The sequence below is a fragment of the Jaculus jaculus genome, chromosome 1 (genome assembly GCF_020740685.1).
Source record: "Jaculus jaculus isolate mJacJac1 chromosome 1, mJacJac1.mat.Y.cur, whole genome shotgun sequence".
Lineage (NCBI taxonomy): Eukaryota > Metazoa > Chordata > Mammalia > Rodentia > Dipodidae > Jaculus > Jaculus jaculus.
Window position 1 is genome coordinate 203,517,362 of NC_059102.1, and position 15,113 is coordinate 203,532,474.

A 15,113-nucleotide genomic window follows, 5' to 3' on the forward strand; every position below is an offset into this window, starting at 1 on the left:
TCTTAAATCATAACTTTCCAATAGTGATCTAGGGTTAGAATTAAAAAGGCAATGGGAATTTGAATGCAGAGACACATACCCCTCAGGATCCCTAATACATTCAAAACCAGAATTTTCTAAGCATTTCCTTAAAACTGGGAAAGAACATTGGAAAAATCTATCAACAAAGAAAAAGCATTTTCCTAGATCCATTATTAGCAGCCCAAATTGTGCAAACCCTATTTATGTCAGTTGGATTCAATATACTGTATAATTTTCACTGATTTTAAGTAATATGAAGAATGTTAAAGATTATGAAAATGAAGAGAATGTTAAGGGTCATTGATGGCTTTGGTTTTGATAAGTCTGGTCTAAGTTATGTACATTTGAGAAAAAATAACACTCCCTTGAAAACTTTAGGAGGGGATGGTGGGGGGCTTATCTTCTCGGGAAGGCATTTCAGGTGAGTAGGTATTTGGCCTGTATTGCATGGGGAAAAATCAAGCTTTCCAACTTTCTAAGATATGTAGATGGATAATAAAGACTTAGGGTTTTTAGAATCCATGCAGTGTTAAAGTTTCACATTCTGAATAATCTTACCATATTCTGTAATTTCAAGTAAACTTTAATTTTGTTTCTAGAGAGTCTGATGTGGCTGCTTGAAATTATGAAATATGGCATTAGTGCTCATAAGTAGCAAAAAAATCCAGTAAATGTTAAATATGGAATAACCAATCTAGGCAGTGTATTTAAATCAATGATGAGATTCCTAGATATAAGATTGGCCTTTCTAAATATTGGTGATGTGGACTGATTTTTGTAGGTATATGCTCAGGAGGAAAGGTAGGAAACAATTGTAAACTTGTAATATATATATATATATATACACACACATACATACATACATACATACATACATACATATATATACAGCCTTTGTTTCTTTCTTGAAATTCCTAACAAGTACTAAGCACACAGGCCCTGTTTGGTAGATTATATAATGTATAAAACCAAAACCCAAAAACCAAACCAAACCAAAACAAAACAAAAACCATGGAGCTCTGGGAGGGGAATGCTGGTTTGTTTTTTCTGGTTCCCTGAAATGGAAGCTCTTTTTTTACAATAACTATGAAAGAAATACAAAGCAAGCTGGTATTAAAGTGAAAGCAAAAGAAACCCCCAAATGGAGAAGGTTTATACAACTTTTTCTAAATTTACCTGACACCTTGGCAGGTAAAATAGCCCAGTATTAAAATGAAGTTTTAACATAACTCACATGCCAAATGCTGGCAAACTAAAGCTGGTCATCAGTGAGGTCAAATGAATCATAACCAGGACTTTAGCAGATCATGGACAAGAAGGCACGGATGCAGAGCAGGCCCTGCTCCCATAGACCCAAGATGACCACCAACTCCAGGGTAAACAAACTGTGTTGTAAATATGCAAACACCCATGCGGAATTCTAGTCAATAGTACCAAGATGTTTATCTCTGATAAACCTTAACCACTAAGCCATCTTTCCAACCCCCATAAATGGCATTCTTGTTTTGAGGTTTTTTCTATTTTTCTTTTTTGAGGTAGGGTTTCACTCTAGCCCAGGCTGACCTGGAGTTCATGTAGTCTCAGGGTGGCTATGAACTCACGGTGATCCTCCTACCTCTGCCTCCTGTATGCTGGGATTAAAGGCGTGCGCCACCACACCTGGCCCATAAATGGCATTTCTTTTTTTTTTTTTTTTGGCTTTACCCAAAAGAGGTTTTATTTCTATAAGAAACAAGACCAGGAAATTATATGTAATAAAACTATAAGACTAGTTTCTATACACTACTTCCAGTCAGTTCCAATGATCACAGAGGCCTCAAGTTATGACATAGCGGGTAAGTCCTCCCCCTCCGGCCTCTGACAACCTCCGGCAATATTGCAAAATATTCAGGATGACATGAAAACTCTTGTCAGCTTTCAAAGTCGTGAACTCCTTTATGTCAGCTTCCACTATGAAATAATGACCTTTAGTGTCCTTTGTTTCTTCATTAATAAACCTGTGGTAGAGATTTCTATTCACAGAATTCATAGATTCTTTTGGTTGATGCATGATCTTGTATTTACTAGCTACTGCCTTGTTGATTTCTTTAATAACATCATTAATTTGACAATAGGTTAAACGAGATTTCATGTATGCAGGCACACCACTGAACTCATCAGTAGTTATAAATGGCATTTCTTTAATAATTCTTTGTTCTTTTGAGGGTTTCTTGACTGGTACAGGTTCTTTAACTTTGACTGGTTCTTGAAGGTTAAGTTCTGATCCATTAACCAAGCTCTGGGTTGCTGCTACTTGAGGTAAATGGGAAGGAATGTTGTCTTTGAGATGTTCCACATCTTTGAAATCTTCGTCAAGAGATTCACAGAGCTCTTTCAATGAAGTGTTGGTTTGTTCTTGATACTGGATTTCCAATTCAAATTCATTTAGAAGTTCTTTTACTATAATGATTTCAGCTCCTATTTTACTTAATATATTCTTCAAGGCAGGTTCCTGGCCAAGATTTCTTAATGACAGAGTATTCTTAATATTGCTAATCTTTTCATTAACATGAGAACATAATTGTTCCAGTTCTGAAGCCATCTTTTCAGTGTCTGCTGAGCGACGCTCGGCTGCGTCCCAGCCCGCGAGCACCGACCCAGACCCCCAGCCTGCGGGGCCGGAGCAAAGACCCCACTTGCTGGCACCCTGCCGGGAAGGCGAGGAGGCGGCATAAATGGCGTTCTTTACGACAAGAAGCCCCAGCTAGCTATATCCCTCTTTTAAGCATCCACCATTGCCACTAATCCTGCCTGTTTTCCTGGTTCTCCCACAGGCTGATCTTGCAGTGACTTGGAACTCATATTTCAGCAGCACCCTGCTTTTCTTTGGCTCCCTCCCTCACTGCTGCTTCCCAAGCACAGGGACACAGGGATGGTGTCTGCACTTGGTGTGGCTGCATTAGTGGTCAGCCTCATGCCTAACATGCATGGCTAAGGAAATTCATGTTTGTTATTTTTCAAGATCATATTTTCTGCTTGTTTTAGTTTTTTTTTAGCATTGCTTTTGACACCATTTTGACAATGAAGATGGTTTTTCAGTATGCTAATGAAAACGTGATAGTTTGAGGTCAGGGAATGCAAGAAAAATATGAAACGGATTTTAAAACAACGATGGCCTGTTTTTAATGATAGATTGCACAGCATTATTGATAGTGCTTATGATGTCTGGAGTGGCTTTCTTAGAACAGTTCCAAGAACTTCAAACATGCCTTTAATCCTCCTGTTATCTCTGTGATATGTGGAACGTTTTCAATATTACCATATAACAGCTTGGGAGGCAGTCAGGTCTGAGAGGCAGAAATCCAGAGATGTTTTCCATCTGACTAAATGTTTGCTTCTAGTTTTGGCCTTCACCCACTTTCATTTGATCTAATCAAGGTTGGCATTACTCAAGGGCACTATTCCAAATTAATATTTGTATAACTTTATTTTGTTATTATGTAGAATTCAAACTCTCCTTTTCATTCTTTTTGAATCTTCAGATCTCAAGGAGATGTTTAATACCATGGGAGTAGAAGATGAATATTAATTTGTTGCTCTTCTCTTTAGACCTACTCAGAGACAAAGTTAAAGCCCATAAAAATCCTACATGATGGGGCTGGAGAGATAGCTCACTGAGTAAGAGCATTTGTCGCACAAGCACAAGGGCTGGTGTGACAGTCCAAGTTTGATTCCCTAGCACCCACATAAATAGTTAGGCATGGCTATGCATGTCTGGAACCCCAGTCCAATGGGGAGGCTGGAGAGACCAGAGAATCACTGGGACTTGCAAACACTGTAGTTTGTAGTTCCAGGTTCAGAGAGAGACTTGTCTCAAGGAAATATGTGAATGAGTGACAATCAAGTGACATGATTATGAATGGTACATGAACACTAACACCCACAGTATGGTGTATAATTATACCACACACCTGGATGCATCGTTCATAACTACAGTATACTTTAGTTCTTGAAACATGGAGAAACAGCAATGTTTTCATATAGACAAAGAAGTATGTCTCCCTGACTGCATTGGGACTCTTTATACTTTTAGAAAATATATGAATTATGAAATCTCAGACAATGTTGAAAAATTATTAGTGTCAGTTTAAAAGACATGGTATTTAAAAAGTAAAAAAATAAAATAAAATAAAATGGGCCAAGGAGATGGCTCAGTGAGTAATGTGCTTTCTTCACAAGTATGAGTGCTTGAGTTCCAATCCCCAGAGCCCATGAGAGGCTGGATGCAGTAGAGTGATCCCAGCACTCCTGCAGTGAGGTGCAGGGCAGAGGCAGGAGCATCACTCACAAGCTTGTTGACCTGCTAGCGTGGCAAGTGCAATGGAGAGCAATGAGAGACCCTGACTCCAAAACAAGATGGAAGGTGAAGACTGACATCCAAGGTTGTTCTCTGACCTCCGTACATCTGAGGCACACACATGCCCACACTCAAACACACTCACACATATACACTCACACCAAAAAAAGCAGTAAATATTTAAGCAACTCAGATATGAAATGTGAGGGACTTCCATTGGAAAGAAACCCCCTTGAATAACTTTTTATCCTTCTTTGTCTCTTTGTCAATAGTATTGCCTTCAGTAAGGCTCCAAATATATACTAAAAACTCAAAAAAATGTTTAATGAAATTTTGATAATTTAATGTTTTACACATTTTTAATAAGAGGATATAGTCTTAATAATTTTTTATTTTTATCTATTTGAGAGAGAGAGAGAAAGAGAGGGAGAGAGAAAGAGAGAGAGAGAGAGGGAGAAAGAGAGAGGGTGAGAGAAAGACAGAGTGAATGGGCACTCCAGGGCCTCCAGCTACTACAAGTGAACTCCAGATGCAAGTACCACCTTTTGTAACTATCTGGTTTATGTGGGTCCAGGGGAGTAGAACCTGGGTCCTTTGGCTTTGCAGGTGAGCACATTAACTGCTAAGCTAGCTTTCCAGCACAGGTTTTTAAAATATGATTTATGGGCTGGAGAGATGGGTTAGCAGTTAACCGCTTGCCTGTGAAGCCTAAGGACCTTGGTTCGAGACTTGATTCCCCAGGACCTGTGTAAGCCAGATGCACAAGGTGGCCCATGCATCTGAAGTTCGTTTGCAGTGGCTGGGGGCCCTGGCACACCCATTCTGTCTATCGATCAAATAAATAAAAATAAAAAACAAAAAATTTAAAAAAATGTTATTTATTTATTTATGAGTGAGGGAGAGAGTTAAGATATATTCTTAATAAAACATACCAGATTTCTTTTTCTCTCCTGCATGAAGGTTTCAAGTTATCTTGAAAAACAGCCTGCCAACTGACAGAAAAAGTGTAGATACACAACTAATGCCTGGGACTCCTTATGACCCAACAAGAGTGGGAAGAGAATGGAAAATATGTAAATGAGGACCCTTTTAACCACGGAGGACATCCTCTAAAGATTCATTTAGAGGTCATTCTTTGTTTTAATAGTTCTAGGAAAGTTGTTCTGTAGTTTCCAGAACCGTGCTGGCAAGCATTCAAGGTCACACCGTGCCGTCACTGGCCTTGTTTGGTGGACTTTGCGGCTCTGTGTTATGAAATGAGGCCTGTGGCCCGTAGTGACTATTAGTACGTCAGGGTTTTCTTATCACTGGTGGGACTGGCACATTGTCAAGTGTCACTGAAGAGCCCTTCTTTCTGCAACAGCTGAGGGGACTAGCCACAATGGCCCCTCCAGCTACACCCCTGCCTGAAGGATGTATTTTTCCTTGGGAACATGGAAATACTTCTCCCAGGAAAAGGTGTAAGGAGACAAACCAATTGCCACTTCCGAGGGGTGAAAATCGGATCCCTTTGTGCTCTTATCTTCCTCCACTTCCAGCTTCACTGATCTGAGGGCCCGTGGTAACACATGAGTGACGACAGGTGGGTCTCAGAGAGACAAGTTTGCTGGCAGCTGTGATTCACGACTGGGATCAGATATTATCATACCCAGTGCCATGAAGTGGACATCTAACTTGTCCAATCACACAACCATCTTGGGAGAGTTCACACATTATATATGCTCTTTGTTAATTTTAATTAATTAAATAACTAATTATAATTAATTCAAAAATCCATTCATCCTTCCATGAATGCATGCATCCCATCCAATAAAGAATTACTAAGTACATACTTGGAACTGTTCTGGCATAGTGTTATAGTGGGTAAAAGTCTCAAAATTATCCTTTGGAAGCTTACATGGGACACAAACATCTGCACACCCACAAATGTACATATACTGCACACACACACACACATTTGAAGGTGTTTGGGATGTTTCCCAGGAAAAGTCACACAAGTTTCCAGTTTTAAATTGGAACCACCCAGCACACCTTCACAATTCTAGTTGATTAGGAACTGTGCAGTCTAGTAGTAAGAGCCTAGATAATAGACCATAAAGAAATGGGTCAAACACCACCTCCCCAATACTACTTTATAGCTGGGAGACATTTACTTGTCTATCTCTTAGTCTTTGTCAGTGTCGTTCAATAGCCACCCATGTCCAGGGACTATTAAATGTGCTGTTTTGCCTAGGAGTATCTTGAAGACAGAGAATATGTCATATTAACTCATATATTAAAACAATTGAAATTGTTCTCTCAAAATATTGTCCTGGATCAAAAGCTTGGGGCTCATTTCAGTCCTTAAATAAAATACAAGAAATATGAAAGAAGTTAGGATTCTTCTCTTGAATGAATTAGCCAAAAAGTAATATATAATAATTTTAAGATACTATGAATGACAATATTTCAAAATTGAGTGCCTGATGGAAAGAGCAGTTTCTTTAACACACAGTTCTGAAAAATTGGACAGCCACATGTGAAACAATAACTATGGGTCCTTATCTCTTCTTTTTTAAGTGTTTTATTATTATTATTAACAACATATTTCATATGGATACATCATATGTTGGTACCCTCTTTTCCCTCATCCCTGCCCCTATGCCATCGGGGACCCTCTTTAGTGGGGTTGCAGGCGTTCCCCATGGGGCTGTGGTTCATGTGTCCTGGGAGCAGCAGCCAGTTATTTTTGTGGGGAGGGAAGGCCTCTAGGCATGATGTCTCAACCTGTGGCTCTTACAATCTTTCTGACCCCTCTTCTGCAAAATTCCTTGAGCTGTGGTGGGTTGTCTCTTCTTACTAGATACAAAAATTAACTAACAGTTGATCAGAGAGCTATATTTAAGAACTAAAACTTTGAAACTCCTAGAAGGAAAGGTAAATGTAAATCTCTAAAATCTTGGATCTGGCAGTGAATTCTTCAACATGAACCAAAAGTCAAGGAACAAAACAAAATTTAAATAAGTTACATTTCATCAAAATTAGAGTTTTGGGCATATAAGGATAATACTGAGCTAGACACAATTGTGCCCATAGCAATACCAACACACTGAGATTTTAAGGCCAGCAGGACCCTATCTCAAAAAATTAAACCTGCCAGGCATGGTGGCGCATGCCTTTAATCCCAGCACTTGGGAGGCAGAGGTAGGTGGATCGCCATGAGTTCGAGGTCACCCTGAGACTACATAGTGAGTTCCAGGTCAGCCTGGACTAGAGTGAGACTCTACCTCAAAAAACCAAAGAAAAAATAATTAAACCAAACCAATAATGACAAGAGCACCAAACTTTTAAGAAACCACTAAAAGCTGGGTGTGGTGGCACATGTCTTTAATCCCAGGAGTCAGGAGCCAGAGGTAGGAGGATCTCCATGAGTTCGAGGCCACCCTGAGACTACATAGTGAATTCCCGGTCAGCCTGGACTAGAGTGAAACCCTACCTAGAAAAACTGAAAAAAAAAAAAAAAAAAAAGAAAAGAAAAAAGAAACCACTAAGGATTAGAGATGATCCACAGAATTTGAGGCAATATTTTCAAATCAGTTGGCATTTCTCCAGAGATTAAAAAAAGACCAGAGTGCACGAAAAGATGCCCAAAGGCAACAGACATAAGGGAAATGGGGGAACAAAGTACAATGGCAAACCATTTCGTACACACTAGGACAGTTATTATGATAGCAATAATAATAATAATAATAATAATAATAATAATAATAATACAAAAATAGCAAATGATGAGGATGTACAGAAGTGGAAACATAAAAGTGTTGAAACCACTTAAAATAGTTTTACAGGGCTGGGGATATAGCTCAGCAGGACAACACTTCCTTAACATGAACAAGGGCGTGGGTTACATTTTCAAATACTGCCAAATATACACACACCTGCACGCATGCATGCACACATCCACAGCTACATTCACACACTAATCTGTCTATGTCCCCCTCCCTCTCAAGACTCAGGGAACATCAAGCAACAGGGTTGGAAAGAATGTGAGAGTTGGAGAGTGGTGAGAATCCCTGTCTTCTGGCCATGGCAAGACTATTGCACTCATGAACTTGTAGTAGCTCTGGGTATCTGCACAAGGTAGGGCAGTCAATATGCTATTATGGATGGGGGAGGGGCTCAAAGGTCCAATCCATCCTTGAGGAGCTATTGGCAGCTAATGGTTACTGGGAAAGAAAAGTGATTCTCTGTGGTGATCTGTTTACTGGTAAGTGGTGGGAATAAAGAGTTCAGCAGAAGTGGGATGGGGATAAGAGAGGGCAATGGGGGTCTATAAGACAAAATACAACATATACATGTATAAAATTGTCAAAGAACAAGAAAAATATTAAAAGTTAAATATACAATTATGTAGCCTATTAATTTGACATATATCATATATATACACATTTGACATATCAAATATAATATATATAATCAAATATAACATATCAAAAATAAATAGAAATAGATATTTAAACAAAAGCCTGTATAAAATATTTATAATGGCTTATTCAAAATAGATAAAAATAAAAAAAATTCAAGCATCTGTCAATAAATGGGTAGATGATAAATAAAATGTAGTAAGTCCATACAATTAGATATTATTCAGTCTTAAAGGAAATAAAGTTCTGACACACATGATACGTGGGTGAATTAAGGTAACACCAAGAAAAAGAAGTTAAGATATAAACAGCCACATGTTGTATACTTATATTTATAGGAAATATCTAGAATAATGAATCCACACAGACAGAGAGCATATTAGTGATTTCTAGGAGCCAAGAGAAAGTTTGGGGCTGGCCTTTTTTTTTTTTAACATTAATTTATTTGTGTGTGTGTGTGTGTGTGTGTGTGCGCGCGCGCGCACGCGCGTGCATGTGCATGTGCATGCAAGTGCATACTGGAGCTTCTTGTTGCAAATGAACACCAGATACTTACGTGACATTTTGCCTCCAGCTTACATGGATGTCTTGGGAATTGAACGTGAGTCAGGAGGCTCTGTAAGCAAGTGGCTTTAGCTGCTGAGCCAGCCCTGAAGCTGTACTTCATAATGGCATGGGAATATCCTTTTGGAAAGATGACGATATTCTGCAACTAGGTAACAGTGATGGGTACACAGCACTATGAACTTAATGTCTCAGAACTAAATGTTTTAAAATGGTTAAAGTACTGATATTTATGCCATGTGTATTTACCAAAATAAAAATATTGACTAGTTGCTTTTGGCTCAGGAAGGAAGTTAGCTTAAATGTGGGCTTCTGAAGAAAGCGGGCTTCTCAGCACCAAGCAGCTGTGCAATGGGAGACAAGAGCGTCCCCATAAAGGCGAAACCTCAGACACAGGCGTGGTTCATGCATAATTGCTGAGGAATGTTTGCATTTTGATCTAAGCAAGAATTAATTTAAAGCACAAAATACATTTTCATCAGAGACCAAGTCTTCCTAAACCATTCAATAAAATGATCAGTAAGTGAAAAGGTCAAATAACAAAATTATATTCTTTGGTCATTGCCATAAAGTATTACCTTTCTGTGACACTAAGGCACATATTCTTTTAGATAGCACCAACTCACCAATTTTCTTTTTGAGGCAAGTCCAACAGACTGGCCTTTTTTTATGAGAGAGAGCAAGAGTGTGAGAGAGAGCGAGAGAGAGTGAGAGAGAGCGCGAGAGAGCAAGCGAGAGAGAGAGAATTGGTGTGCCAGGGCTCCAGCCACTGTAATCAAACTCCAGACCTGTGCACCACCTTGTACCTGTGTGTGACCTTACACATGCATCACCTTGTGTATCTGGCTTACATGTGGAATCTGAGGAGTTGAACATGGCTCCTTAGGCTTCATAGGCAAGTGCCTTAACTGCTAAGCCATCTCTTCAGCCCCTAACTCATTATTTTTTATACATTTGTTTTGCAAGTACTCCATCCCTGTGGAGAACAGACATGGAGGACACACATATTTATTTTTTTCCACATCCAAAGTGAATCTGCCCATCATTACTTTAGGAATTAAATGTGTGCAGTCTTCCTTCACATATTTATAGCACTAAAGTGCTGAAATGCAGAATTTGAAATAAAGTTGTTCCCAAAGAGATTAGTAGCCTTGGGCGAGTGTATGTGTGTGTATCTTGCAAAGGAGGCTCAGTGACAGCCAGTCATGGTAGAGAACGCCAGCAGTACAGGCTGCTGGTGGAGTGATGAAATGCAGCCCCATATAAGAGGGTGCAAGGTGATTGTGTTGTAAACTCCCCTTGCAGATCTGCTAAGGCAGGGCCAGCATGCAAAAACTTGAAGGCACCATCTTTCGAGTCTACGATTCCCAGCCACTTTACACTCCAGAGGTTTTCTCAGCCTAGAACGAAGGTCATCACCTTTCACACATTTTCCCTATAAACTAAACACCACCCCTCAGTCTCTTTGTGGGGAAAGTGGACACTACTGACCCAGATGATTGCTACTGGCAGCTCACACAAATAAAGACATGTGGTTGAGAAAATGTCTCAAAGGCTGGTGACAACCAGAACCCTCATTAAGCCACCCATTTTACTGATGGGAAAAATTGTTTCCAAAGGTCATGCATGACTTAAAATCAAGGTCAGAATCACCAAGGAAGAAGTTAAACTTGTCTATTATTTAAAAACAAAGTAGGGTATACTTACAATGTATAAGAATAACTTTGTGTTATTTTTACCAATTAAAGTTTATTTGACAAGTGGTGTTCATGGTACAGTGCAGTAAAATATATTACAGTTATATAAATGATTCCATTGAGAAATGTAGAGCTACTCTAAAAATATGTATAACAATCACCTATGCTTGTTATTCTAAAATGAGAAAAGGAATGTAGAAAGCCCATATCCCAAACTGCTTCCAATTATAGTAGACAAAATTAAAACTAAAAGTTGTTAAAGCATAGGCATTTTTATAGATGGTATGTATTTTCTGTATAGTGTAAGTTATTATGGTATATGTTATTCTATAGGCAGATTTTGAGATATTATTTTAAAAGTGAAATAAGAAAAGTACATTCCAAAATTAGCATTGAATATACTGAAATATTTTTATGTAGGCTAGACACAACCTTTAAGATTCAAGTGAGATATTAAACTTTCTGCTTTTGATTTTCCCTTACAAGTTCCAAATTCAATCTGCTAAAATTTCAACTTTGTCTCTCCAGCTTAAGTGCTGCCTCATGATTTCAGAAGACTTGACTTCTGCCACCCTTCCCTACAGCTTCTGCTGTGTTATATTGGATATTATTGTTCTTTTACTCTACTCTGTTTAATGGGCACTGATTCTTCTTTCTCCATCATAAGGTAAAGCTCAAAATTTGTAATCATTCAAACTGGTTGAGATGATCTTTACTCTATCAATTACTAAATTGTGTGAACTTATATGTGCCTCAATTTCTTGCTTTGTACATAGGCATAATCCTAAATAGCTCTTAACGGATACTGTGAAACATTTAGATACTTATACAACAGGTAGATCATTTAATATGGAGCAATGCACACAGTAGGCACCTTGTACAAACTGTTCTCTTGATCCATTAGACTAGAACTTCCTCGGTCTTCTTCCCAAGATCAGAAGTTGGTGCCAAAGACCTTGAGCAGTATACGTGTATATAATCCACTGTGCTTTACTCAAAGAACATTAACGCTCACTTGAAAGAACACGATAAGTTGCTTATTTTTGGGAAGCCCTACTTTTTATAATTTTTGTTTCTGCTCATTCTTGTGTCCTTATTTTTTTTATTTTTATTTTTTTGAGAGAAAGAATTGGCACCACGGCCACTCAAATCGAGCTTCAGATGCTTGCACCACCTAGTGGGCATGTGCAACATTGCTCTTGCCTCACCTTAGTGTGTGTGGCTTTCATGGGATCTGCAGAGTTGAACATGGGTCCTTAGGCTTCACAAGCAAGTGCCTTAACCTCTAAGCCATCCCTCTAGCCCTTGTGTCCTTATTTTTAAAGGGAACAAACATTATAAGCACTAGAACAACTTGCTACCAATGATATTCCTTCACTATGGTGAAAGGAGAATGCATGAAACTGACTTCATTTTGGTTTAATGTTTCAAACAAACTATGAGAAACATTTCTTTATACTCAGTTTTGCACAGGAAACATAAAAGAATGATTGGTTGGAAACACTGCTGGAATGCCAGTGTCCAATAAACAATGAGTATGCCATTTTATGGGTCTGTTAGCATTTCACATATATGAAATAGAGCATTATAATTTGAAAAAAATTTTAGCTTTCAGGTCTTTAAAATTCGCTTTGACTCTTTCTACTTTGATGTTGTTTTCAAATTTTCATGCTTAATATGCTTCAGTAAGAGGTAGAGAGTTTTATATTACACATTAAAATGGAAGCAAATTAAAAGATTTCTTAAAAATGCAAAGAATGTCTGAAACCAAGTCTAATAAAATGAAAATATACCTAAAGTACATGTAAGAAGCTGTGTCCTTTTGCATTCATTTTAACATAAATTGCCAGGACTGAACTTTGCAAATTTTGGACTTGCTACAGCTTCTAAGTGTATAAAATAAAACAAGTGAGTAAGATATCTGACATATACGGGCAACTTTCTTTGATTAAAAAATTGTCATATTTTTATTTTACAAAATTACTTGGGTAGAGGTGAACAGAAAAAGAATTGCTTATATATCTTTGCAAAGCTGTCAGGATTCTTTAGGGGAAATGAGGTAAATTAAAAATTGTTTGCTCTCTATAGCAATCACAACATTTTAAATGAAAATACTGAAGATATCAGTTGTTTTGACGATGCAAAAATGAAATAGGTTGTTTTCTAGAAGATTCTGTTGCCTGGGAATAAATTTCAGTCCTGTTGCTTAGCAGAGGTCCTTCATGAAATAAATTGGCCAAGAAACTTCCTTAATTTTTTTGCTTTTGAGCTGGAAGAAAATGAAATTCCTTGGAAAGTGAGAGCAAATGGACTAGCTTCATTTAGCTGATTTATAAGGGGCTCAAAACGCAAGCAGCTCTTGGGATCTACAAGTACTTTTTTGTTGTTGTTGTTTGTTTTGAGGTAGAGTCTCGCTCTAGCCCTTTTTTAAGGTTTTCCTGAAGAAAGGTCATGGACAAGGACAGGCCTAGGTTTGTTCACGTGTAACCCTGTCCTGCAGAAGTGTGGGGAGGAGGCTTAAGGAAGTGGTCAAAGGAGAACTCTATTTGGGAAAATTTTGATTTGTTTTTCTGTACTGCCTGCCCTCTTCCTTCCTTGAGGAGCTGCTTCCTCCTCAACCCCTTTTCCTCCCTTGTCAGGGTGAGCACACACTGTAGGGTTAGATAGAGGCTGTAACCACTGCAGTTATTTCCCTCAAAGCCAAGGACCAAGTTACTAAACCTACTGAACCAAGTTACTGAACTTAGTCTTCTGGATTGACTAAGTTAACCATTGAAGGTAAGACTTTAAAAAAAGGTACAAGGCTGGAAGATAACATGGAAAATTTCTAGCTAATTAATAAAAAGATGGGGTTTTGGAGTTTTTATTATTATTTTTTTTCTTTTTCTCCTCACTCCCTAGTGTTTCAATGAGTCTCCCTATCTACACCAGGAAATAAAAAAACTAATGTGAAGCATTCTTACAGAGGTGGCCACTTCATTACAATGATTGAAGGCTGTTGCATAAGGCGGAAATGTCTGCTTCTCCTAATCTATACCTTGGTGCAATGTTAAGTAGAGTGCTGGTATTCTTATGTAAAGATGTGAAGTCTGCCTTAATAAAAATAATTATACTTCATTTTAAGAGTGGCTCTTGAGTGAAATAAGTTTCCCTTGGATTGTTGAAGTAGCTTCTGGGCACCTTCAAAAGCCTTCATTTTCCAGGTACTTTTACCCATGTTATCTTCTCATTTACATTTGGAGACTTCCCAGTTCAGTTCAGGAAAGAATGTAAACAGCTGGCTGTTCTCATAACCAGGAAGAGCAAACATCTTACTCCTAGCTCTCTGCAGGGGTGTTTCCCATATCACCAGTGGTTAGCAGAACACCTTACACATGGAGAGGGAGGCACCACATCCAATAATCTATTTTGTCAGAGAAGTAAAGATTTTCATCCCCCAAGTAGATTTTCTTCAAACATTCATAGATCCATTTACATAAATCACTCCTTGGTTAATATAATTTTGGACTTAAAATAGAATTTTCTGTAGGAAATTCAAAGTGCTTTCCATGTAATTTCTAAATCAAGGTTATCCAGAATAATATTTCTGGAGACAAATTAATTCTGCATACAGGATAATGAATAACAAAAGCCACCACCTAGCACTTTATGGATCTGTCCTATTCTTCCTTTACTATTACTAAAAAATACTAGGAAACTCACTAAAATTTGACTTAGACATACTTGCCCTTTCCTATAGTTGACTATATTTCCAGCTTGCAAAATCAAGCTTATAACTTAAATTCTTTTTCTTTTTATTTTTTTACTGTTTTAAAATATCATTTACTTATTTGAGAGAGGGAGAGAAATAGACAGATGGAGAGAAAGAGAGAGAATTGGGCCTCCAGCCACTGCAAACGAACTCCAGATGCATGCATTGTGCGTCTTGCTTTATGTGGATCCTGTAGAGTTGAACCCTGGTCTTTTGGGTTTGTAGGCAAGTGCCTTAACCCCTAAGCCAACTCTCTGGCCCCTTAAATTCTGAAAATGTGAATATTTTTTTCAAATCTTTTGTGATAGATGCTAATGGTATCTTAAAAACGTGTGTGTGTG

General features: G+C 38.2%; 2 protein-coding genes across 5 annotated transcripts in view; both read right to left on the minus strand.

Moving 5' to 3' along the window:
- Dlc1 (DLC1 Rho GTPase activating protein) overlaps nucleotides 1-15,113 on the minus strand; it is a 445,416-nt gene that overhangs the window by 129,211 nt on the left and 301,092 nt on the right. The window lies entirely within an intron of this gene.
- On the minus strand, nucleotides 1,838-2,602 carry LOC101601317 (spindle and kinetochore-associated protein 1-like). Its single transcript, XM_004657100.2, has one exon. It carries the CDS (start codon nucleotides 2,600-2,602, stop codon nucleotides 1,838-1,840), a length of 765 nt encoding a protein of 254 aa, XP_004657157.2.

Excerpts from the sequence above, each read along its gene's own strand:
- LOC101601317 (XM_004657100.2), bottom strand. The coding sequence starts at position 2,602 with ATGGCTTCAGAACTGGAACAATTATGTTCTCATGTTAATGAAAAGATT.